General features: G+C 35.1%; 3 protein-coding genes and 1 long non-coding RNA gene across 10 annotated transcripts; 2 read left to right on the top strand and 2 right to left on the bottom strand.

Annotated features, from left to right (window-relative positions):
• Positions 1–1,891: 1,891 nt before the first annotated feature.
• Positions 1,892–6,366, top strand: LOC102615749 (translation initiation factor IF3-1, mitochondrial). The gene is made up of 8 exons (XM_006486627.4): positions 1,892–2,230; positions 2,540–2,630; positions 3,016–3,083; positions 3,359–3,457; positions 3,704–3,760; positions 4,277–4,345; positions 4,874–4,948; positions 5,054–6,366. Exons 1-8 carry the CDS (start codon positions 2,027–2,029, stop codon positions 5,999–6,001), a joined length of 1,611 nt encoding a protein of 536 aa, XP_006486690.2. The 5' UTR covers positions 1,892–2,026; the 3' UTR covers positions 6,002–6,366.
• A 646-nt stretch (positions 6,367–7,012) lies between these two features.
• LOC102614661 (uncharacterized) lies at positions 7,013–15,250 on the top strand. Of its 7 annotated transcripts, none has more exons than XM_052431779.1 (16): positions 7,013–7,180; positions 7,630–8,247; positions 8,281–8,366; positions 8,504–8,527; positions 10,353–10,431; positions 10,525–10,581; positions 10,794–10,849; positions 11,676–11,910; positions 12,089–12,172; positions 12,533–12,607; positions 13,198–13,284; positions 13,808–13,872; positions 13,944–14,193; positions 14,273–14,361; positions 14,632–14,746; positions 14,843–15,250. In XM_052431779.1, exons 2-16 carry the CDS (start codon positions 7,681–7,683, stop codon positions 14,882–14,884), a joined length of 1,911 nt encoding a protein of 636 aa, XP_052287739.1. In that variant the 5' UTR covers positions 7,013–7,180; positions 7,630–7,680; the 3' UTR covers positions 14,885–15,250. The 7 variants fall into 7 exon arrangements, with proteins under 7 accessions (XP_052287739.1, XP_052287737.1, XP_052287740.1 ...); XM_052431777.1 differs by having other exon boundaries at positions 7,630–8,366; positions 14,843–14,896; positions 14,987–15,250; XM_052431780.1 differs by lacking the exon at positions 8,504–8,527.
• A 306-nt stretch (positions 15,251–15,556) lies between these two features.
• On the bottom strand, positions 15,557–16,485 carry LOC127899061 (uncharacterized). Its single transcript, XR_008050859.1, has 2 exons — positions 16,056–16,485; positions 15,557–15,982 (listed from the first exon to the last, which is right to left on the bottom strand). It is a non-coding gene; the product is annotated as an uncharacterized LOC127899061 (long non-coding RNA).
• Positions 16,486–17,944: 1,459 nt separating this feature from the next.
• On the bottom strand, positions 17,945–18,906 carry LOC102614371 (universal stress protein PHOS34). The gene has a single exon (XM_006486621.4). It carries the CDS (start codon positions 18,810–18,812, stop codon positions 18,309–18,311), a length of 504 nt encoding a protein of 167 aa, XP_006486684.2. The 5' UTR covers positions 18,813–18,906; the 3' UTR covers positions 17,945–18,308.
• Between the last annotated feature and the right edge of the window lie 8,207 nt (positions 18,907–27,113).

The raw sequence follows: 27,113 nt of genomic DNA, 5'->3' as shown, positions 1-27,113 counted from the left end.
AAGATTTGTGGCATCATTATTTCTTATCTTTTTATATTCTCTATTATCTAATATATTGGTTGAGATTAAAAACTAATTACATTACAAAATATTAAAATATATATATAAAGTTGGGACTAGAGGAGGTGATGTGGCATCACTATTTCTCATCTTCTTGTATTCTCTATTATCTAATAAATTAGTTGATATAAAAAAAAATAATTACATTACAAAATATTAAAAATAAAAAAATAATTATTTGATTATAAAAGATTATGTCTCTTCCTCTTTCTATTTAAATTCAATAATATGTAACCATTAATAATAATTAATTTTAAGTTTTCAAACATTAATTTATTTTATTATGCCAATAATTAAACTTTAGTGGCTTAAATATATCAATTAATTAATATAGGAAGGAATGTTCTTTCATCTTCCCTCAATAATGCCATTAGGGTCTAATTTTAATGCTATAATCTCATATTTAATATGTAACATTTTGTTTAGTGCCTTTTGGTTTCTTCAAACTCTATAAATATTAAGTAGTTAAGATTTGTGCCATTATTATTTCTCATCTTTTTATATTCTCTATAATCGAATATATTGGTTGAGATTAAAAAATAATTATATTACAAAATATTAAAAATAGAAATTAATTAGTAGATTATAAAAGATTACATGTCTCTTCTTCTTTCTATTTAAATTCAACAATATGTAACCATTAATAATAAATTAATTATAGTTTTGAAACATTCATTTATTTTATTAAGCCAACAACTAAACTTTAGTTTAAAATACATCAACTAATTAATATAGGAAGGAAGGTTCTTTCATCTTCCCTCACCAATACCACTAGGACCTAATTTCAATGTCATAATTTCATATTTAATTATGCAACCTTTTATTTAGTGTCTTTTGGCTTCTTCAAACTATATAAATATTAAGTATTTAAGATTTGTTATGTTTGGATTTTTTTTTTTAATTTAACCAACATCCTCTTTAGAAATGTTCTTGTGTTTTTATTTTTTGACTTATTTAATTTTTTTGTATTGTGTGCTTCATAGAGTATTCTTTTCTTCATGAGTTAAACAATGATAAAGATAGTTGGATGATAATGGTTAGGCTTTGTAAAATGTAGGAGTCTGTTAATACCAAGAAGAATTGAGAGTTGATTAGTGTGAACATAATTTTTATTGATGAAAAGGTTGTTTACATTTAACTATACACATTAATATATATTTTTAAAGTTAACAAAAAAATAATTAACTTTCATAAATAACATTAGTTTTATAAGGCTGCGTCATCTTTAAAAGAAAATCAATTCATATTTTTTATCAGTTTTATCAAGTGTAAAGTAATAAAAAAAAATACTAAATTCTTTTTTTAAAGCCGCACGAAGTGCGGTTCTATTTCCTAGTTTTTCTAATAATACTAAGACCCGTTTTGGTATACACTTTGCTTTTTCAAAGTATAAGTAGTTTTGATAATAGAGCTTTTTACAATTAGAAAATTTTAAGGAAATAATTACTTTTGATTTTGAAATAAGTTTCTTGAAATATGATTTTATGTAATATCATGAAAATGAATAATTATATACCCAGTACACCCAATTGAGAGTAGTTGTTAACTAAATTTCTATGGATAATTACTAAAAAATTGTTTACATTTATTTGGAGATAGAGGGGTCAAATAACACTCAATCAATCACTTAGGAGTTAGGAGGACATTAGTATTTGGGTTTTCGAAGGTAATGAGCCCAACAATCTAAATTGGGCCTACATCATACGGCCCAAAGGCGAACCCATAACCATCCGACCATCGCCACCGTCGATCTAAACCAAATAATCAAACTCCAGATCCAACGGTCGAAACACCACGCTGCCGTGTAACCCGACGGCGCCATAAACTTTACGCTCATTCTTACACCTCTCCCCGGATCAAATTCACTGCAATGGTTTAGTTAGGGTTTTATATATTCGCTCACTCTAAATCTTCCAAATTTACTAAAAAAAGAATGAAAATTTGTTATTCAATCAGCTGAAAAAACATGGCCTTTAGCTGCAGAACCAACCAATCGAGGCTCAAACACTTAACACACCAATTCAAAAGATATTACATTCAAGTTCCTTCTCTTAATCACAGCATTTCACACACAAAAATTTGTGAGGCAAAGAAGCCATTTTGGGAAAGCGCCGTTAAAACACCTAATGATTTTTGCAACAACGTAAGGTTTTTTGCTGCCCCAGTTCAGGTAATTATCATTATTTTTTTTTATACTTTGTAATTCACTATGTGGGCATCAATTTTTTGTTCCCCATTTTGGATGGCTAACCTACTGGTATCAATCTGATTCGTGAAAAAAATTCGTTGGTATGTTTTATGCTAATTTTCCTTAATCTGAGTATTATTTATTTTTTTTATTTTTCGTTTCGTATGATATTTGTTATTTTGGCGTGCTACCGGATTTAAACTTCGTTGAATTTTTCTGCATCGCTTGGCTTGTGATATTAGCATATGAGGTAGTGGTGGTGGTTAAGGTTGATGTATTGTTCAATTTCAGGCTCAGCAGAAGAAGGATGAGAAGGAAACTAGTGGGCCGCGTTTAAATGATAAAATCAATGCTCAGTTTGTTCGGCTGGTTTTAGACGAAGGTATGTTTATTCTAATTTGCTTAACAAAGTTAGGAATGTACTGCATATGCCCATGTTATATCGTTGCTCAATGCAGTACAATTGAGAATTGTTTTCAGTTTTCTAAAGCAAAGATGGGGATGTGTGTTGAAGAATGTGAGTGTATTGATTGCTCAGTCTAAGGCTAGGATGAAAATTCAATAATCAGTTTATAATCAATACAGAGACATGGAGGGGCATTCCAGTCATTTGTTATTAGTGGTGGGCTTTAATGAAATGATAAGCTATAAGCAGCATTTCTTCCATAAATTTGTTGGTGATTGTGAAACTTGTGTTGCATTTCGCTTTGCATGTTAGAACATAGTGGAAATATTAAATAAGCGATTGATAATATGTATACATGCAGGGCACAAAGTTGTCTCAAGACATGAAGCACTCGCACTTGCCAGGAGTCTCCAATGCGATTTGGTTGAGGTAGTGTTTTCAATGCTCTACGGTCAATTCACTTTTAGCAGGTATCATGCATCCAGCTTTGCGAATGAAGTGATAGAAGAATGGCTGCATGCGGTGGTTCTGCATGGTTGGAACTAGTTTTGGGCATATGTTGTTGTTGCTTTTGATCTTGGCTATCACTTCTATTTTTATAATGTTATGAGATCACATAACATTCTCCTAGATGCTCACTGTATATATTTAGGTTAAATCTTCTGACTCTTGTTGGCCTAAAAACTGTTCCTTAAATTTTACAGGTTGATAGAAAGGCAAACCCACCAGTCTGTAAAATCATGGACTTCCATAAAGAGAAATACCATAAAGAATTAAAGGAAAAGGATCGTGCGAAAGCCAAGGTAGGAAAGATTGTGGATTATTTGCTCTACTAGTGGTTGCTTTAATGTTGATGCAATGCTTTGAGTGAAAACAATGTCTGATATTGTATGTCTTTCAATTAACTGTAAATTCGAGTTGGTTTCCATTGTACACTTTTTGAATGTTGCAGGTTCTTGCATTTGTCTTTTCATCCACTTGCGGCCTGCTTTATTAAATGTTATTTTCTTTAGTGGTGATGGTTTTGAGCCGCTTTATTTTTTATGCAGTCTGACATCACTTTGAAAAAGGGAGATTGCAAAGAAGTTAGATTCTCGGGGAAAATTGTAAGTTACTTAAACACGCTATTTCTTTTTGCCTTTGTCCATGCCTTTGGAAAATGGTGAAATTTTGTTCAAAGTAAAAAAAAAAAAAAACAGCTATAAAGATATTTGATCTTAAAGTCATCTAGCACATTGTTTGCAGGTGAATCTAGGTTTCAACACCCTCATTGATTTTATGCATATTTAATAGAGAATCTACCCATCAATAGGGAAGCCAGTTCCCTACAATGGAAATGGTTACTGGTATCCAGTGAGATTTTCCTTTAGGGAAATGAAATTAAGCGTCAACTGTGACCTTATGCTAAAATGTACATGATTGGATGTACACGTGTTCTCAAGGCACTTAGCCCATGCTCAAATTACAGTTTATGTTTGTCATTTTACAGCTTTTTTGTTCTTCACACCCTTCCTTTCTCGCACAGTACATGTGCTAATAATGTTCTGATATTACTGGAATGAGGATGCATTGACAAGTAAAATGAAGAAAATATCTTACTTCTACCTCTGATTCTGTTTCAGGAGCAAAAAGACCTGCAGATGAAAGCAGATACAGTCAAAAGGTTGATGGATAAGGGTTACCGGGTGAAGGTATTTTCTCTTATATTGAAAAGAGTTTTGTGAAGTTAAACGACTTGCGATTGTGGAATTTGCTAGTTTATTAAGTGTATTCGCTTTTTCATGAGATCTCATGTGAGTTATAACAAATTTTGTGTCATTCTCATGTGCTCTTCATTTCTAACACATATGCATATGTGCAACATGCCATATTTTAAGTCCTCATTATAACGGATCCTTGTGATATGTGCAACATCCCATGTTTTAAGTGCTCATTATAACGGATCCATGTGATGTGTGCAACATCCCATGTTTTAAGTGCTCATTATAATGGATCCATGTGTGATTTATCTATATTTTTTAATTCATGTAAGTTGTAACCTGTATGTTTATATACATGCATAAGGACACAGAAGTCGGAATGTTTATGCATGCATTGAAATTGTTCCATTTTTCCCAATGTTTTGATTCTACATGGCTCCAAAATCCTCTCATAATGTTGTTAAAGTTGATCATATCTTTTCTGAAATTAGTTAACGTTTATTTTCGGGTTCGGAACAGTGTATGGCTTTGCCTGTGGGTAAAAAAGAAGAAACAGAGGACTTGGGAGGATACTTATCCCGTCTCATTGATTTGGTACTGTCATATTTCTTCATATTCTCGTAATTTTATATGTCCGAGTTATTGCTCGTTCCTTTTTCTTCAGCTCCTTCCAACTTTTATTATTATGAACAACTGCAGATTGAAGATATATCTGTTGTAGAAAGTGGACCACATGTGGAGAGGAAACAAGCATATGCTATAATTAGGCACGTCAAATTTGGCCCATCAAAGAAAGGTGGTTTAAAAAAATTGAAGGCCGTTGGGGATACAAGTGGTGTTAGTAAGGCTGCAACTCCATCATCAACTATTGAGCGTTCGGTTGATATCCCCACACCTGCAATTCATGAAGAAGATCCCGCAGAATTTGGCTTAGAAAAAATAGAAAAAAAAAACACTCCATGGTCAGTTTCAAACTCAAATGATGATCTAAACGAAGTATTTGATCTTGCTGATGGAGCGAAGGGGTTGACTTCAAACTTCACACCTAAAGTAATGAATGCTGCACCAGAATCAGCTAGTCCTCCTGCAAGTATCAGTGCCTCAAACTTTTCGCACCCCAAACCAGCGCCTAATTTTTCAAGGGCAGACACGCTTGGATCGACTCCACATGGGCCTTCCCTTGGAACTGGAAATAGGTATGCAAGAAGTGAACAAAAAAATCAGTTCCCACAAAAGCCAATTGATAATCTGGGGTCAGGTATGAGGGAGTCCTTCAGGTCAGAACCGCAGTTTCCTTCTCAAAGAAGGCAACCACCACCACCACCAAATATGAATGCCTCTCCTTCAATGGGAGAAAAGAAGCCAATCGGGACTGAGGCTTCTAATTTTAGGAACTCAAGGCTTCCTAATAGCATGCCCAGTGATGTTCCCAATACCCGAGCATCTAGTTATGGAATTTTCAGCAATCCAACAGCCAATGCTCCTACGGGGCAAGGTATGGCAGCTGATAGAACTAAGGAAGGCATCCCTACTCAGGGCACTGCAGGAGTCAGACCAAATCAAAGTAGTCCCGGTTTAAAATCTGATGGTAGCCAAACGCCTGGCCCTGATAATGGACAGAGGAAATTTGGAATATTCAGTCGATAGAACTTAAACGGACTGAACATCCAAAGCATTTTAGGAGGAGCCAGTGAAAAATGGAGATGAAATAATGATTCTTGCCACTAATCTCTAGTGCCCACATTTTTGGTAAAATTTCTTTTTATTATCCACGGATCAGTTTGACGATTGTCATCCATAGTCTCGGCGGGTATATATATCATTTGCAATGCTTCCAAGTTGAGGGCTGCAAAAGTTTTTTCTGTAGGCATTACTAAAATATTCTTATTGGGATGAGAGTATTTTTGCATTTGTATTGGGGATTACCCTGTAAAATTAATAACAATTTTGGGGATTATTCTTTCTGTTGGGAGATCACACAGATCAATAATAAAATCTCATTCTTCATTTTATTCTTGTTTCTAATCCTGTCTCTGTGAAGGGACGGCATCCTCAATATATATGTATAATGAAAATCGATGTAGTGTGTGCAATCACACATGTTATGGTGTCGGATGGCTCATGTGGCACAATCTCATCAGTCATCAGGGGATGCTGGCTCCACAGGCTAGCTTCTCCAATGAAATCCTACCATGCATGTCGTCGTACATTACAACGTGCACTAAATCAAACGGCTGCACTAGATCAAATGCGAAATATAATATATACGTTTTTGTTGTATTTGTTGGGAGTGCCAAAACTTAAAGTAGAATGACTTATGAAATTCACCTACATGTGAAATGATCGTAGCTAGCCCATCAGTTTATAAAGATTGATCATAAAATAACTTATGTTTTTTTACTCATATAATACACATTATGACCTTCTAACACCGGCTATAAAAAATATTCAGTTAGTTAGGTTTTTGAAGAGTGGCTTAGGGGTCTGAGTGTCATTTCCTTCCCCTGCTTTTTAAAAAAAAAAACTTTTTTGGGTAATATTTATTTTCTTCAGAAAATATCTCTTGTCGTAAGACTCCGTCCAAACGGTGACGTTGCCTTAAAAGCAATACTAAAAGGTCCGGGTTCTCGACCCGAATCCAAGAATCCAACCCTTTTATCCGTAATATAAAAGCCTCCGACGCCCAAATTCCCATCATTTTGACTGCCCTAGCGAAAGCGCGAGAGCGTCAATGAGGAGACCTTCAAAGTTTCTCTAAATCCTTGCATTTTACACTCATTTCAGCCCTAACTCCCTGCCGTTTTGTCTCATTTCAGCTCTGTCGAGGTTAACAAATTTCTAAACCCTAACAATAGTAGTTATGTGTGTTACAATTAGAAATGGAACTCTGAATCTGTTGATTCCTTAACAGATTCTCTAAGTTTCTTTGTATTACTCTGCATTTAAAACAGAGGAAACGTATGATATGTGATCATAATTGGATTTTCTTGTAACCGTTTTAGGATTTGGAGACTTATATCTGCCTATTTGCCAGTTACTTGAGTTGAGTCTTTGTTTACTGGTCGAGATAAAATGCTAGAGATTATTGGGGGAAATTAATAGTCAAGCATATGCTTGTGATTTTATGTCTAGAAATTGGAGATAAGTCTAGGATTTTTAATATAAATGCGTATTTGTACTGTATCTTTTCCTTTGAGCTGTTCAATTTTTACTTTTCTGTATCTTGTGATTGTAGAATTGGCGTTTTTGAGAATGAGTTTCCTTATTTGGTGTAGGTGTCAGCAGTGGAGCTTGTTGCTTAAATTGCTTGGTTTGATAATATTACAATGGATTTTGATGAGTATGAATATTTGGAGAAAATGGTTGAGAATCCTGAACCCGCCAAAGAGAAGGAAACAGCAAATGGTGATGGTAATGTGAAATCTGAAGACAGAGTACGGAGTCGTAGTTCGAAGTGCAAGAGTGATGAGAAGGTTGAGGATTATGATGATGACGGTCATCGCTCTAGGGGTTCTAAATCTAGAGATGAGTCGCGCAACCATGATCGTCGGAAAGAGAGGGACTCATCCTGTCACCGCTCTTGGTCTAGAGATGGAGGAAGGGATCGTCCTAGGAGTAGCTGGGAACACAGGGATAGGGATACAGAGAGGGACAGGGATAGGGATAGGGAGGAGAGGAATGGGAGGGATAGAAATAGAGACCGCGGTCGGGATCGGGATAGGAGAGAACGGGATCATGACACTGAAAGAGACCGGGAAAAAGACAAGGAGAAGGAGAGAGAGAAGTCGCATCGAAGTGGGAGTCAGTCAGAAAGGTATAGGAGCGATCGTGATGAAAGAGAAAGGAGTCGTGACAGGGAGGTTATAGAAAGAGAAAGGAGTCGTGACAGGGAGGTTATAGAAAGAGAAAGGAGTCGTGACAGGGAGGTTATAGAAAGAGAAAGGAGTCGGGACAGGGAGCTTAAAGAAAGAGAAAAGGAGAGGGAGTCGAGGGATAATGATAAAGAAAGCAGGTATTCTTAATTTTTTCTTTCTTATTTTATTTTTTTATGTATCATTCTTGTGCAAATTTTTGTTGCCACTGAATTTAGTATAGAATTATGTTTGAGTGGTCTCAGTGTGAACAAAGCAAAATTTGTCTTCCTTGTAGGGACAATGTTATGGCCATCTGCAGGTTGATGCCCTATCGAATATTTACAATGTTTTGTTTTACTTTACATTGCAACAAGCAAATTACTGATTGCATGGGCTTCATGACACATAATATTTGTGTCGGAGTAGCTACAAACAAACAGAAAACCATCTTGTGATTTCTTTTGAAGAATACATGATAAGACACATGCTAGTTCTGTTGAAATTTCATAATTTGTTGTATTGTGTGGATGTTCAAAGTTTCAATATTTAAATTTGCTTATCAATGGTATTTTGTGTCTCATTTTTCAAAACTGTCTCTATTGTCACATATGTTTCATTGGGTAAATTGGTGCTTGGAAACAATATTGTATTAGTGCAAAGTTAAAAATACTGGTTATTGAATACTAGATTCTGGGAACTCGCAGATCTGCTAGTGCAATCTTCAGATGGTCCCTCTGGCAATTGGGCCAGGCACAAGAACTGAGATCATGGGTTTTAAATGTTTCTACCTAGACTTTAAAGGCTTGCATTGCAAGAATGAGGATATCAGTGTTGGAGGTTTTGACCGGGGTGGTTATGTCCTGTTATGATTTTTCGCTCCTCCTCCATTGGAATCAATTGCTTAATATATATATATTTATTTTGTTGCAGAAATCCTGGTGAGAATGTCGTGGGCTTTGCTTAAGAGAAGTACTTTATCTTCTGATGCTTGTGGAAAATACAATGTTCAGTGGGCTATGATGCCATACCTGTTTTTCACCCTTAGTTTTAAATTTTTTTGCAGAATAATGTTTTATAAGATGCCATTTGATTTTATGACCTGGAAGTTAAGATCCAATTAGTCAACCATAGTGCTCTGAAAAGATTTCTTTTTAAGGTTTTACTGGAGTCAGGCAATGGAATTGATTGGTAGTTGTTCGGTTGTCAAGAATTCCTTGAAGGCTTATTTTCTCATGGACTTCCTTTTGCAACCACAGAAATCAAGCATTTTTTCTACCTAAATATACTCTGTACTATGTCCTGTGTACTACCTTTCTCTTGTTTTTTCTATAGATACTTAACAATCAAGAGGCCCTAGTAAATTTTGTACACCTTATCGTTTACCTTTCAATTCTCTGTTTTCCATTTCATTGCTAGAACTGTACAGTCCAAGCCTTTTCTCAGTTAGTGTTAATAATTTCTGGTTGATTTTTTATTTTTATCTTTTGCTGAATCCAATATGTCATTGTCTTTCCATGCATGTAAACTTACAAACAAATGTATACTGCATGCTTGAACTTGTCACTTGTTTTGTCCTTGATTGACATTTTGGGAGTATACTAATTCCAAGTTTAATACAAGCTTTTAACAGGTTCCAATAATGCAATTACGTCCTTGGTACTGCTATCTTCACAACTTGATGATGATTTAGTACATTTAAAACACTGTGGTTTATATTAGGACAGAATTTATTGTTGGGATTATATACTTATCTATTTGGTCTGGATGTCCCCATTTTCCATTTGCAACATCATTCTCCAGGTTGGTTGTTATCAATTTTCTAGGTGACAGTCTCTTTATTTCACCATGTGAATCACTGGTCCCCTCATGTTAACACTGTGTAGTTCTCTGCAGGACTATGTTACATGGGTTCAGCCTTTTTACTCGTAATGGAGAAATGTTTGATGCTGTTTGGGGATTCCTTTTCTTTTTTGAGTTCATAATTTAAGGAAGATATCAAAATTTTAATTTCATTCAGGGAGAAAATAGTTTTTCCGCAATTCTTGAAGTTTTTTTTCGTCTGCTGGCTTGATTTGAATAAAATTTTTAATACTTTGCCACAGTTTAAACTATTTGATCATGTTTTACATTTTCATTATGTGTAGACGACCTAAAGAGAAGAAAGAACAAGTGGAGCCAGAGGTTGACCCTGAACGGGATCAGAGAACAGTATTTGCGTATCAGGTGGTCAAATTGCTATTGGAATAATATTGTGTTGAAATTTTCTATTGACTTGGTTTCTCTTGCCTGACCAATAATTTTGGTGATGTTTGACAGATTTGTTTGAAGGCTGATGAAAGAGATGTTTATGAGTTTTTCTCAAGGGCTGGCAAAGTTAGTTCTTGTTCACTGCAGTTGGATGCCTAGTATTTTTTAAGATTTTTCTTGGGTTGATATTAGCTTTCCTTTATTGTTAGATTTGCTAGGAAATTGCACTTGAACTATATTTTCAAGAAAGTTATAGTTTTATTCATTTTTGTTAAAGTTGATGCTTATGACATTTCTTATCTCTTATCTTTCTACCACCCATGTTTTACAACATTCAGGTGCGAGATGTCCGCCTCATAATGGATCGTAATTCAAGGAGATCCAAAGGGGTCGGGTAAGTTTTACGTATAGATGCTTGTTACTGAAGCTATTGTTATATTTGTCATTACCTCCATATAATGAAGAGGAGTCTGAATAGAGCAAGATCTTTTGATAAAACTACATCTTAAATTTGATTTTGGAGTGCTTTTATCTGAGAAACATGAGTCAAGACAGAATCAAGGTTATGTAAACTACCATGATATGTGCATATATTTATGAAAATCATTCAAGCCATAAAGTGAGTCATTTAGTAACTTTAAATTTCTCTTGGTAGAATAAAAGGTACTTAAGTAGTATGTTTATCCGAAAGTTACTATATGAGTTGGTCACAGGCTAGTACGGCAATATTGATAGCTGTACATGGCCATGAATATATCTCAACATGTCAAGTCTAACTAGTTGTAATGTCTTGGTTATATGATTGTAAAATAATAATCAAAATATTGTCTGATTTGGGCCACAGCTTTTCTCTCGTTTTGTTTCATTAAAATTAAGTACATTGCTTGTTTTTCATTTCCATCATAATATAAAGTCTGATGTTTGCTGACTCTTAGTACAAATAAGTCTTGATAGAACAATTATTTGGCATTACAAAATGGTGCCAGTGTATTCCTAGCGGGAATTTCTGCCCCCTCCCAAAAAAAAAAGCTAATGAGGTCTGAGTTATTATGTTGCCTGAATATCCTAATAAGTTTTGTCTCTTCTTATTGCATGTGCATGAACATACATCAAGTTTCGTGATGATTTTATGTTTTCTTGCTTTTTGTTTGTGATTATATTTACATGTATGTGCGTGTCTTTTATCAATTCTTCTTGATATAACACTGTTTTGGTTGCAGGTATGTTGAATTTTATGATGTAATGTCTGTACCTATGGCAATAGCACTCTCTGGACAGCCTCTTCTTGGTCAACCTGTCATGGTTAAACCTTCAGAAGCTGAAAAGAATCTTGTTCAGTCTAATTCATCCATTGCTGGAGCATCAGGTGGAGGCACTGGTCCCTATTCAGGTGGAGCCAGAAGGCTGTATGTTGGCAATCTCCATTTTAACATGACAGAAGATCAACTTCGTCAAGTAAGGACTTGTTTTTACTATTACCACAGTAAAGTGCAACAGTTTTATGACACTATTTACGATTATAGTTTGAGGTTGATGTACTGTTAATCAACTTCATCAAGTACCCTGTAAATATGATTCATCAATTTTTCTTTTTTGGGTAATTGTATGGTATTTTTGCTTGATGAATACTCAGGTTTTTGAACCGTTTGGTACTGTGGAGCTTGTGCAACTCCCGCTTGATGAAACAGGGCATTGTAAAGGTTTTGGTTTTGTCCAGGTGCGTCTCATTAGAGTGTCTAATGCTTTTTCTAGCAGCCTGAAAATGCAATTCTTTCGTTCTAATATATATGTTAATTTTGACTTTTTGGTTGGAAAGATTGTGGAATTCTGGGTTATCCATACTGAAGAATGTGGAAACCGTGCATTGAATTAGAAGATGAAGTAGAATGCACTTGTATAACTCTTAGAAGGCTATTTAGGTTTTGGTAGGCCCTTGAAACTGGCAGACAATTATTGATAGCCTTCTAGGTTTCAAACTTGTGTGAGAAAGCTTGCCATTTCTTAATGCATAGGTATTTGCAATGTTACATTGATAGTCTTCTTATATGGGCTAATTGGGTGAGTTGCTTGATTGCAGTTTGCACGCCTTGAAGATGCAAGGAATGCTTTGAATTTGAATGGTCAACTGGAGATTGTTGGCCGGGCAATTAAGGTATTGCCACTGCAATTTTTTTTTTTTGTGTATGTGCATGCATGCCCGTGTGCCACTATTGGTGCTGTTCTTCCTTGTACTTTCACTAACATGGTTTATGTTTTTCCTTTTTTGAGTTATAATGCTTGAACTTGTAATTATGGTTAAATTCCACATTTTTCCAAAGCTTTTACGGGTAGAACATATATTTTTCACATATACAAGCAAGTGTAGAGAACAAACTCTTAATTGGTTTCCTGCTTAGTTGATTACTGCTTTTGGAATTTTGTGCCAAATTGTGCTTATTGAATAATGGAGGTTGATTGATAGTCATGGTTTTTCTTGTCTATTATGGAAGAGTCCAATACATAGTTTGGGTAAAACTGCACTAGAATTGCATGTTGATAATGCAGCTGGAAAATACAAGTTTCAAGTCTTTAGAGTTCTTTTTGGTGTTTTATTTACATATAACTACTTTGCCTTGGTGTCAGGATTAAGTATGACGCCTAATAGTTACTTGAGAAGCTATTTGCATTAAATATGCTGCACAGGGCATATGCTTTCATGCATTTTCCTATCTGGAGCATTATCTTTAACATGATTTTGTTTAGGTGTCAGCTGTTACTGATCAAAGCGGATTGCAAGATCTTGGGGCTAATACTACTGGGGATTTTGATGATGACGAAGGTGGTGGTCTGGTTAGTAGTACATTCTTTACCTTTTATCTGTTTATATGATGATGAGGCCTTCTGGAAATGAGGTGATTTTCTAGAATAGTACAGGCCATCTGGTGACTGATATATGTCACAAAAGATAAAAATTTCTGAATTATGAAAATTTAAAGTCAACAGTGGAAATTCAGTATTTGCAATTCCTTGCAACTTCTTTAGACATCTATCTTGTAAGTTGTAACAGTTGGTATATCCATATTTCATGTCTTCCTTGTCATTGAAGGTGATATCTTTTGTTATTATGTTCATTTTTTAAGTATGCGTTTTATGACATATACTGTTAGAATGACTGGTTTTCACAAGGAAAGCATGGTTGTTTATTTTCATACTTGTGGTTATATTGCATGTCCTGGGATCTGTTCTGCATTTCTCTATTTTAGTAGCCATCAACTTGCAATTGATTTCTATTTTAATAGAATTAAGTTCAAGGTCTGGTTTAGTACATTGAATGACTACAAGAGGAAGCTAACATAGTGTTCTACATCTGCAGTCTCTGAATGCGCGTTCTCGAGCACTTCTTATGCAGAAATTGGATCGTAGTGGCAGTGCTACAACGTATGCCCCTGCCAAGTTTGTTTATTATTTTTGCTGTTTGACTGTTCTTAAATTTGCTTCCTTTTCTTCAGTATTGCTGGTTCTGCAGTCACGCCTGCAGTCAACAGTACTGCTCTTCCTTTACCAACGGCACCACTTCTTGGAGCTGCCTCTGCTGTTTCTACCCTTGTTCCTCCTCTTGTGCAAGGTACTGTTCCTACTCATCCTGGACAACTCGGCACTGCTCTTCAAGTTCCCACTGCTAGCGTTCCCATCTTTGATACAATCGGTGTCCCTAGTGAATGTCTATTGTTGAAGAATATGTTTGATCCAAAAAATGAGGTATGTGGACTTTACTTTCTGGAAGTTCATTTTTTGTCTCTTTATCCTTGGTCGCATTATAACATTTGATCTTTGGCAGACATACGAAGAGTTCGATATGGATATCAAAGAAGATGTTGAAGGCGAATGTTCGAAGTTCGGAAAATTGAAACATATTTTTGTTGAGAAGTGCGTTTGGTTTTCAAATTGATATTGCAATTTCTAGTCTAGTTTGGCATGTTCGTGATTAATATAAAATGTCACCTACTGGATGAAGTAAGCATGTTTCTGGCTAAAAAAAAGACTCTAAATCTTAGATGAAATCCAATATCTTAAAAGAGCAAGAAGTACCTAATTATATGAAGTTGAGGATTTCAATTATTCTTTGCTTAATATCTCAATCATATCCCTGTTTCTGATCCTTGGCTTACTTTCATTTGCCTCCTTTTTGATAAACAGGGATAGCGCTGGATTTGTGTACTTGCGATTTGAAAATACTCAGTCTGCTTTTGCAGCACAGCGTGCTCTTCATGGAAGATGGTTTGCTGGGAAGATGATCACTGCAACATTCATGGTAAAAACATTTTGCACGGCTTTGTTCTATTTATTTCACATACGAAGACTCGGAATTGTTAAAAGAGATAACATAAAATTTTGTCATTGCATTCAGGTGCCACAGACATATGAGGCTAAGTTTCCTGACAGCATATAAGACTTTGGAACAGTAAGCATACTGTGTGCTGATACTGTATTTATCGATATTTAGATGAGATGATCCTTTTCTGCAGAAATGATTTGGCAACTTTTGTTATAGTGGTAATGATCGGTGCTAATGGAAAGAGGAGAGCGATATGGCTTTTCTCTTTCAGATATATCGCTGGAAAGTTTAGCCACTTCGTCGATGTTCCCATTCAAATATAGGATAAAGCGCAATCCACTGAAATGGACCATTTTGAATGTAAAAGTACATCAAAACCTACAAATTATTTAGTTACTGCTTTCATCTTTTTGTATTTGCTAGGTAATTACTATACCATTTTTGCTATGTGTGTTCAAAAAAATTTATCATTCTGTGTTAGTCGCCCCCGATATCTTATTATTTTGGTCGCAGATGGTTTTTGTGGATAAAATAAACCGAGATCAGTTATGCTCGGGGACAAGGGAGAAAAGAAAGAAAAATCAATCATCTTACGGAACGTTATGAATAGGGGAACTTGAATTTTTTCTTATTGAAGTGGATAAAATTATCTCACTTCCAAAGGGCATTGATATAATTGGTACGGATGGTGATATTTGATTTTTTGAATTTATCTTTTCAGTCCTAACATTTTAGATGGTATTATCAATTATGAATATGAACATTGGCCTTGTTGAAAATTAAAAATAATTAAAATTTAATTATTATTTTTTCTTCTTTTCATCTCTATCATCTTTGTAATTGAAGTTAAATAAAATAGGTTCTCATAAAAAATTAAAGCCAGTATCATCAATAATAATAAAATATCCACCACATAGGCTTTGATGATCAGACTATTGGTATTTCACTCGGACCAACTCGAGCCAAGGTAATGAGATCTTCTTAGCCTGATTAGCAGGTAACTCGCGTTTGCTTCAGATTTCCTTGCAATAATTATCTTGTAATACAAGCAAATTTATGTCGGAGGTTTCATTTTCCAGAGGGATATAATACTAAACTTGGCAGAAGAAATTGTGTAATCAATTTATCTTGATTCAATGGGCGGAATTGTTGGTTGGTATTGCGTACGTTAAGTTTTCTGCCATGTCGGGCATGTTCTCACTCTCGCTGTTCCTACAATTTCATGTAGATGAAGAACTAGAGGTTAATCATGTTAAAATGAAGCAATTTATGTTGAGCAAGGTACCTGAACAAGCAACGGCTGCTGTAGATTAAAATCTGCCAGATTGTATTACAGCATCACCGCTAAGATTCAGGCACCAATGGCAGGCTTTATGGGCAAAGTTTGTGTATCCGGAGATGCACTCCAGACATTGGCCAAGGAGGTTGTTCCGCTTTGGAAGATGGCATAGTTTTAGCCAGATCCTTTGCTGAAGCCTCGAAGAACGGTGAAGTCGAGGAGGAATTTAAAAAAAAATAGAAATGGGACTGAAAAGATTTGCCCAAGAGAGGAAACGGAGCAGCTTCGAGCTCTTAGAAGCACAAGTTATGTGGTTGGTTCTTTACATCAGAGTGATAGGAAGATAGTGAACTTCTTATAAGGCAAAAAAAATATTGTCTCTATTTCTACGTAGTTGTTGATAAAGATAGCTGATTTTGATTGTGTGAATGCAACCACTTTCAATCATTCTGGAGCAGATATCATAAAACACCAGTTCAGTTTCTTGTATCTAACCTTATCCTCATCTCTCATCAATATATTTGCTTGAATAGGTTCAAACTCAACAAGAGATCCGTGTGTTCTTCCTCAAACCCAGATTTAACTCCACAAAGAGATGCAAAGCTGTCAAGGATATCATATGCCATATATTGAATGCAGTATGTAAATATTATACAGTTCCAGAGTCCTCGGTACTTAAAAATTTATACACGGAATTAGTCAAATGGCACACTTGGTTTGTGCTATTTCTACAACTAGTTTCCATATTAATATCTATGAGAAATGACCATTAAAATCAAATTTCCACAAGAATGCATGCCTGCCTAGTTTTCATGACTTTCAGTTTTGGTGATTATTAATTACCTTTGAGAATTGTTTGACATATAACCAGTTGGTAAGAAATTACATGATTGAAAATAGAAGGAAAGTAACAACAGTAAATTCTGCATGTGCTAATTTCAGACTGATATATATTTTGTGATTTGTCATGTACAGGTGATTTTGGATTAGACTCTTGCAGTTACAGATGCTTTTCTTTCTAAAATAACAATGAATCGTAAAGCCTGAAGCAAGGATCAGCCACACTTGAACTTGAAGCACTAAGATGAAAATCAAATATGGCTAGAATATGGTTTCTGATAAATGCTTTGTGACCATTGAAATCAAGCACATATATAAGATGTTAAATATCATCCTCATTAAGATTCTTCGCCTGCACGGCAGCTTATAGTTAAACGTACATAGATGTCGAAGACTATTTTGATTTGCCAATCTGTGTTCTCGGTACTATGAATGGCAACGGGAATTCAGATTTTAGATCCGATAGAGGCCATATATAATTGCTGTGAGACCCTTTCTAATCAAGAAGAAATTACGAAAGGGGGGAAAAAGAGAGAGGAAATTTTAAAACATATAATGTAATAATATATTCTCCCAAATATGGATTGATAAGCTACGTTAACGGGCTTCAGAATTGACTGCAGCACAAAAATTGTGAAATAGAATTAAGAACGGGAACAGCCTCAAAACTTTTCTTCTTATACCATTCTTCCCTGGACTCCTGAAAACATCGCAGCAAATTAAAACACCCAACCCATCATTTTTTAACTCATTGAAATAATAAAAATAAGAAATGCTAGCTGGTTTCTGATGCACTCGATTCATTTCAAAAACAAAGATCCTATACAGTTCCCTTTTGAGCTTGACAACTTCAGCCTCTGAATCATGGTTCAGGATGATCCAAAGAGAAACTCCCCGGACAAGACTTAAAAGTAAGCGAGCTATTTTCATTTTCAGCAGTAAAGATCCGACTGTATGCAATGAAAGAATCTCGTTGTATGAACTTGATATTCTTAATTTTTTTTTTTTTTTTTTGAAGTTCCAACATACTAAAACCGTCAGCACAAATTAGAGAATATCAAATACAAACAATTGCTTTATTACAGAACAAGCTCAGATTGGGTACCATACTTGATCCAGTGGCCATTAAACCTGTCTGTGTTGTACAACAGCCACCTAAATTGAATAAATGAATACACAAGAGAATATGCTCATGTAAAAACTTCAATTTACAGCAGCAGCAGCAGCAACAAACAAGGTCGATGCTTTCCTCACAAACCACTCACAAATTATAAAGAAGTGTGAAATCATCATAGCTGGTAAAGGTGTCTTACTCTGCAAGTCCACAACAACACATTTAACAAGATAGCAATATTCCTGGTCAATACATCTCACAAATGCACTCCCCAAATAAAATTCCCTCATCAATCGCATCCTAATCTAAGAAGATGTCCCCTTTCCTTTAACTACCACAACTGGACATTGTGCATGGTTGGCGCAGTAGTTGCTTACGCTTCCCAGGAACATCCTTTTAATAGGGCCAAAAGTATGAGAGCCCATCACAAGCAAATCAGCATGCAACTTCTCAACTAGTTCACATACCTTCTCCTTCGCATCCCCAATGACCACCTCTGATTTGACATTTACATTCTTTTCAGAGCAAATCTTCAAAGCATGGTCTATGATCGCCTGGGTAATTCTCCCCTGGTGCGCTTCTATGGCCGCGGTAAAGGCGGGAACTTCTACGTGACTGGGCCCACCGAAGGGGATGGCGCCTGGATTGAGGCCGGCGGCGATGGTAGGTGGAGGTTGAACGTGGAGGACGATGAAGGAACCGGGAGCAGGGGATCGGAGCTTGAGGTTATCGATCGCCCATCTCAAGGCGTCCATGCTCTCCTCTCCGCCGTCAACGGCCACGATCACGCATCCTAAGTTACCAGACATGATTACTATTTTGAGTTTGACTCAACTGATGATGGATGCTCGAGAGATACAGAGCAACTTAATTGTTTTTGTTTAGTTCTAAAGCTACTTAAGGCGTCGGTGGTATATTAGTAAAACCGTTTTTAGTCATGTTGGAATTAATTATTTTTATTATTAGGAGGAGGCTATTATTTAATAGAAATGTACTAACGTAGTTATAAAAATTATTGGCATAACTTAATTATTTTTAGTTCAAGCGATATAGAAATAAAGTACGCTCTATATTAATCTTATATGGTTAGAAATATGCAAAGTCATTTATAAATATTATACAATAATTTAGTAACAACTCTAACTTTAGAGAAATATTTTATTCTAATTGCACGTGCTTTCTGTTACCTCTACTGTCAGACGGAATAGTACCGACATATTGCACGAGCTGGCGAAGTCGCGGAACGCGGGTCATTTACTAGGAACATTTGTAAAGCGATAGCGGAGTTATATGGCTGCCACCTCCGTTCGCTGGAAGTTTCTCAAGGTTTTGCTAGTTAAATTTGTCAATTACATGTGTTTATAAAATATCGTAGGTGATGTTCGAAATCCCTGATGTTGTGATTCTCATGTCCATATTGGGGGGATTCTCAGATGGCTTCCCCCCTTAAGAATCCCCCCGGATGTTGAATCAGAGTAGAGTCGAGCCCTTGCCTCGAAGGGGGGTGTTGATGCCAAAATCGGCTCGTCCTTGGACCGACCAGATTCGTTCACCAACGTTTAAGTTATCCACTGCTGCACGAACCGCTAAGGCTGGAATTACCCTCCTTTCTCTCACTAGACCTGCGTTCACCAAAAACAGATCAGAGACGCCGGTGGTTTTGCCGGCGTAAACCCTCCGATGCCTAAGTTAGCACAAGGTGTTTACGGGAAAACAGTTAAATTTTGATTCAAGAGTGGTTCTAATTTGCTCGAAGTTTGTAATAAAATTGCCTGGTTTCAATTTGGCAGCGTTTTCCCTCTCTCAGTTTTGTTATCCCCGTCTTCATCGATTTCTTCTTCTTTTATAGCTGCTGTTTGTCCCACGTCTTCCGCTTACCCTCTATCCCCCCTTTTCTCGGGTTGTGGCAGCCCCTCATGGGGCTCTGACTGTTGCATTGTGGCAAACGTGGGATCTTATGTGTCCTTCAACGGTTCCGGGAAAGGCGCAGCAGCCGCGATTCTGTGGGATCGTGTTCCCGCTTTTCTGGGGAGTGTGTATCGGTTCGGTATTAACATCTGGTCAGTATACGCTCCCGTGCTCTGCTCGTACCCACGGCTGAGGTGATCCATGCCGGGGTGGAGGTAGTAGCATGGTCGACCTGGTGCTTTTATTAACTTAACAGGGGGAGGAGCGTGGTTTCCTCGCATTTTAAGGATTAAAATGCAGTGATGCTTATTTGAAATCCTTATTGGAAAACTTCCAGCGAACAAAGTTGGCAGCCATATAACTCTGCTACCGCTTTACAAATGTTCCTAGTAAATGGCCCGCGTTCCGTGGCTTAGCTAGCTTGTGCAATAATATCTTCTTTCCTTAAAAGGCCGCAATTCCAATAGGAATTGAGTAAGGCCTTCGCCTTAAAAGGGGGTGAGGGGGAGAGGGGGAACCCCTCTCCTCTCTTGCCGCAAAAAAATCTCGTCGCCTTATGCCCATATACCTGCTTACTAGAAACCAACTTAACCAAGTCCAAGTAAAGAACGATTGTTAGTCGCTCACCCTTGTCTGAACAATCGTTCTTTACTTGGATTTGGTTAAGTTGGTTTCTAGTAAGTAGGTATATGGGCGTAAGGTGACGAGCTGAACGAAAGTACAGTCCTCAGATGCCGGATGAAGCCGAACCCGAACTAACTTAATGATTCAGATAAGACTCAAGGGTATGGATATGCTTATCTGAACTCCTTCAGATAAGAGTATAAGAGTTCAGATAAGAGTATAGTAAAGGCCTTCTTCTATTCCTATCGGAATAGAGTATCATTATAGGAAGGTTTTACTATATATATAGGAAAATAGAGTGAAATCTTATGTTGTTTAATTAACAAAACTAATTGAAAGCTGCTGATATTTTAAAACACATCCAAATCCTACTTGAGTGTCAATATTTTTGCTAATCTTAACATTTTATTATTAATAGTTGTTTGATGTTGGAAGTATGAATATATTTAATTGTTTAATTAATTTAATAAATTTTTAACCATGTATATGGGAAAAAAAAGTATGAATTAGGCATTCTCGATTGACAAAACTTTGATGCCAAGCACAGAAGGGAACACTTAAATTTGTGCAAAATTAAATGAAAATATCCATATAATCATCATCAAATTAGTAATCAATTCATAGGAAAGTACTAGTTCTTCAGCTCGATGTCGATGGTTATATCAACAAACTACTTAATTAATTAACTAGTAGTTAACTAATTTCATGCATGATGAATACATAAACTGCAAAAATTATATATATATATATAAAGCGTTCATAGCTCTTCAGGGATGCTCTGAAGCTCAGGCCTCCAAGAACGTCGCTGGTTCTCTTTCCCGGAATTAACAGCTTTCACAATATTATGCTTTCTTCTCAGAAGATTCAACCACTGCTCTGCAGACGGTGCCGATAACGGTGCATTTGCAGCTTCGCTGCGACTGTGACTGTTATTAGCACCATTCATATTCATCACTTGAAGTATTTGCTTTAAATCTTGCTTCCTCACCATGATCTTCATTCTCACAACTCCATTATCATTGGCTTCCGAAACATGAACACCTCCTCCTCCATTGCTCACTTGTGCAATTGCTTCCATTACGTTGCTCGTCACAGTCTTTTGTTGTTGTCGATTTTTTGAAGCCCGAAGCTCTCTCTTAGGCGATGCTTTGCTCCCTGAAACCTTCAAATATTCCATGATGATTGATGATGATCTCTCTTTTAATTTCTAAGTTACGTACTTTTTTTTTTATTATATGGTATTAATTGTATGTTCAAAAGTGCTATTGTGCATTTGCCCTTATATAGTGATCGATGGTCAATAGATCTTTAACAAATTAATGCAAAGGTCGGTTAATTAATTAATAATATTAGGAACCTTAGCTAAACCGCAAGAGTCCCGTCATTATAAAATTGCAATATTTGACTTTGTTAGAACTGCACCTACTTGCCCTTCTGTCTATCCGAGTAAATTGATTGCTTACACACGTAGTCAAGGGATACTGTCATCTGCACATGCTAGAGAAGAATTAGAAATGGAGAGCCCCTGTAACTACCATCTCCCACCATCCCATTCTCTATTGTTTAATTTCTCACTCAACATCCAACCACATCCAACGGCTGATGCTGCAGTCTGTAGCTTACAGATTCTGTAAGCTAGCAAAGTCCTAGAAATGGTTTTGTTATTTTCTTCCAAAGACATGCACTTTTTGAACTTGTTACCCATAAGAAACTATATTTTGATTTTCCAAGGTATCACATTAATGCACATAAAGTCAGTTAAATGTTATGGAATTATGCTGGACTGGCGAAAGTGATCACTTTAGTGACGGATTCGAGTCGATATTTATTATCTTTCACATTTGTGGGTAGAAGTAGATTATCTCCTTAAGTTTTAGGGTAAATTTATACATTAGATTATAAATGTCTATAAATTGTAAAGAATACATATATATATACAATAAAGACTTCAACTTATGGGAGAAATATACCAATTGATCAATTTTATTTGTTTGTTCAAAAGTAACATTTACTATTACCCCTTTGATAATTAATAACATTTTACATTAACTAATTTTTAATTAGTCACTAAATTAAGCTTTGGTTTAGTGGTGGGCTTGTGACCTCAATCAAGTTTGAATTCACATTTCTCCTCTCACAAATGTGGATAAAGGTAGATATCTCCTTTTACATAAGTGAGAGTAAATTTCTGAATTAGCTTATAGATCATTTAAATAAAGAAAAAAAAAAAAAATCTTCAATTTGCAATTTTTGAGACGTGTGTTAACGGCCGAATCATGTGTCAAAACGTTGTTATATACATCGATGCTAGAATTATTTTTCAGAGGAACGTATTTATGTCTTACTTGTAAACGGAAGCAACACAAACCAAACACAACGAAACTCGCGACCCCTCACATGCAAAGCTCCCATTGCTGCGGTGGATATATATATATAAAATTAAAGCGACGCGTATGCGTGAAGGAAAGGCTTTGTTTTAATTAATCCGTTTGCATTATCTACTCAATAATATGTGTTAGTTGATGATCGGTGTTTGTGTCGTAAGGCAAAAACCATTCTTTTGTGGAATAGTTAAACAACATGTGAATAGATCTTAGGTGGCATTTTTTTCAGGTGAATTTGGTGGTTGTGAACACATTTCAAAATTGAATTCAGTTTGGTTTTGGTCATGAATGAAAATTGTCAATGAATTGAGCTGTTTATAGGCTGTTCTTAGAATATGGAATATGCATCATTGCTCTCTCTCTCTCTCTCTCTCTCTCTCTCTCTCTAACTAACTTAACTGCCAATAATAATTGTAGGTCTTTGATAATACGTATGAAAGATTTGAGTTCTTCTACTTAACGCATTTGAAAGGATAGCTAGTGGGTTTGGAAGACCTTTTACTTAGAACGTGCTAACTAACACAAACACAAAAAGGGGTTCCCACTAAAGAAGTTAAAGCATGCACCATCAAATTCCATGTCCTGATTCTAGCTAGCCAGCCTATTTTGCAAGTTGAGTTGCATTGGTTAGCGCACCAGAGCTGTTGATATATATATAAAGAATCTGTTGAACTCCTAGATAGCAGTCATACAAGGCTTTAATTGATTTATAGCAAATATATGTAGATTTATATTTTTGTCAATATATATGTAGAGCCAGTATTCTACCATTTCATTTTCGAAAACGATAATTTTGGATTCGATGCTAATCAATCGAGTTTTTACCGAGTGCTAAATTAATGATTGTTTATAAAAAATGAAAAATAAAATAAAAGTTTATATCATAATTATTGATTTAGCGCTCACAAAAAACTTAGCTCAATAATCAATTTTTATCTACTTAACTTTTGAAAAAAATATTAGAGGGCTATTAATTAATTGGCTCTAGTCTTTTTTGACTGAAGCTCCTAGTACCCGGCCTTTAAAACTCTTATGAAACCCCACTTATTATATATATACCTCTTATTTCAATGAAAACATATTTTTTTAAGTGTTACAGTGTAATTAAATATTAAACATATTTTTTTATAATAAAAATCTTATCATTGCCTCATTATTATTTTGATTTTAAAAAAATTATTTGTTTCATTTAAAGATAGGATGGCTCTTGATTTAGAAGTGTAATAATATTTGAATTTAGTTAAATTCATATATGTTTTTTTTTAATATATAATTTCTTCTAGCAATAGTATTATGATTATCATAAATGCGGGGTTTTACAAGAATCGTGGAGTGGTGTGAAAGGCACTCCTCGTCTTTTTAATATGATTGTCGGCCTAATAAGGGTGCCACGTTGGATGTGGGTCTCAGATTAAGGCCCATGAAAGGATGTGGACGATCAGTTGGGTGTCTATCCAATGAGGAAGGCATTATGCGATTCGGTGAATCGGTCCTGCAACTTAGTTGAGAGATCTTTTCTTTGGGTTGATGGTAAATCTAAAACACTGCGGCTACGCCACTTCGGCCTTGGCCGAAGTGGTGGGCTGCTGTCCTCACAAGGGTTGTGATGGCAGCGGTTCTAGCCCTCACAAAAGCATTGTGAGGGCTAAATGTTCTTAATATGTAAAAATCATTCTCCCTTATGAAATGCGAGTGAAGTATGGACATCTCTCCTCTGTGAGGGGTTATTTGTCTGGGCATGTACTTCACAGAATTCAATGTAATAACGTAAGTCCCAATTATGTATATCTGATTGTAATTATCAGTGTAATATATCTGCTATAATAGCAGTTGTTGTAAATATCTGTGTAATACAGTAATCTGATGTTTAATCAGTATTAAAAAAAAAAACACTGCGGCTACGTTTGAGAGCGAGAATTAAAAGTGTAGGATTGTACTGGTTTTTTAGAACAAAATGTTAATCTCATGTTTGGTACAATCACTTAAATTGAAAAAATGGACTAAATTTAAATTTTAATATTAATTTAAAGAATTAGTAATCTTAATTTTCATGTGGGCTTAGTTAGGATTAGACAATGAGAAGAAAAATGTTTGTCCTTTTATAATATCTTTTATAATTTATTAGACTATTTGTATTTATAACTCAAATATTTTTTTTTTATTCACTCAAGTAACTTATTTTTTCTTCATGATTTACTTAAAAATTATTAATTAATTTGTTCTTTGATATTTTATTTGATGAATGATATACCTCATATGAAATAAGCTATAATTTAAATAATTTAAATTTTATTATTATAATTATGACTACCTAATAACTATTGAATATATATATATATATATATAATTTTCTTATTAATTTTATTTTTAATTAATTATAATATTTCTTATTAAATGTTTATAAATACTTGAAATTTAAATTCAAATATTAACTTAAATAATATCTGAGTTCATTTAAATTTAATTTAACATAATTATATCCTATACTATACTAAATATAAGTCAACACTATATATAATTCAATATAATCCAATCTTATCTTAATATTTAGTCTAATTCAATCTTTTCGTATCAAAAATAGCCTAACCACTCAAACTTATGAAATATACCGGCCCCACTTAAATAGTTTATTTCTTCTACCTTTGAGCAGTATTCCTTTTTAGGTTTTAGTGGAGCTTCATAGTGGGTTTTGCGTCGAATCGTGCTTCTCATTTTCATGCAAGTCATAATTCATTTTCATGCAAGTGATCACCATGATCAATATCTACCTTCACTAATGGAACTCAGCAACCACAATTAATATCAATCAATCTCATCATGTGAATATATATATGAAACTGAAGACTCACTAATTATTGAGTTGTTTGAGCTTATAAATAAAACATGTCCCTGACCCAATATACTAGTCCATCATATGTTTGACTTGGCCCCAACACTAATAATAAATTTATTATTAATTTCTTTGTTAATCAGTACTTTTTCACGCTAATATTTTCCATTGCCTTTCCATAAGCTCAAGCATAAATGCATAATTACTTGCACCATTGGTTTAGCACAAATCGTCAGTTACTTAGGCATCCAGACTCAAGCCCTCCGAGACCTTTCACACACATAAATTAAACTTAATTTCAATTTATACTACGACAAGAGCTCCTGTCAATTAAATCAATTAGTACCCATTTAATTTCCTTTTGTTAATCAGTCTTGCAAGTTGCATAGGTTCAGCTCAATTTATCCTTAAATATATAAAGTGGGCTTTTATTATGTTACATAATCATGTAACATACATGATTATATAGCAGTTGTTGGATGAAATCTAACGATTATAGAAATAACATGATTTTATTATTTTATATTTTCATAACAAGAAATTCAATGACTGCTACATAATCATGTTTGTTACATGATTATAAAGTGCTTTCTCTCTTTTACTTTAGCCCTTAATTGGACCGTTATATTAAATAAAGTAAAAAGAAAAAGAGAAGGATAAGTTAAAAAGTCAGTTGCTGCATTTTTCTTGGCTTAGATCTAGTCAAAAATTAGGAAAAAGAAGTAATGCCTGCTATGATAATTGTGAACGAAGCATCCCGAATTTGCAAATAAAAATCTCTTCAGTCTTCACATATGGTTGCCTCCTCCTTTTCCTGTCTTCAAGATAAAGTAAAAGAGGGAGTGAAAAAGGAAAAAAAAAAAAAGCATACTATTAAAGAAGAAAAAGAATATTTTATTATCAGTAATGATACATTAACTTTGTCCACTGCATGACTAAATAGGAGGCGCATTTTTATAGCTCCATATCAATATTTTTGAAGTTGTTGATTTAGTCAGAAAATGTGGCACCATACTCTATGTGGTTCATCATAATGTGTGCAACATTTCTCACTATATAATCATTCAATTATTGCACCTATTTTCATCATCTATTGAAACCACCAAAGTTGTCCTTAAAAAAGAGCTCAATACTCAAAGTGATCAGTTAAAAAGAGTTTACCTCCAGCATGTTAATCCAATTCAAGAAATTGAATAATGTAGAATCCTATTAATTCTGGATAAGTGTAAAGGGGCTTATAATTAGTCTTGAAAAAAATTAGTGCTTAATTGCATCAAATCAATATTGTACTGGTAAAATCTAAATAAATAAATAAATAAAATACACATTTTATAACGTGCAGACATCATCTAACAAAATTACAT

Source organism: Citrus sinensis, chromosome 8 (genome assembly GCF_022201045.2).
Source record: "Citrus sinensis cultivar Valencia sweet orange chromosome 8, DVS_A1.0, whole genome shotgun sequence".
In the NCBI taxonomy this organism is placed as follows: domain Eukaryota; kingdom Viridiplantae; phylum Streptophyta; class Magnoliopsida; order Sapindales; family Rutaceae; genus Citrus; species Citrus sinensis.
Note: the sequence above shows the minus strand (reverse complement) of the source record. Positions and strands in the feature narration are given on the sequence as shown.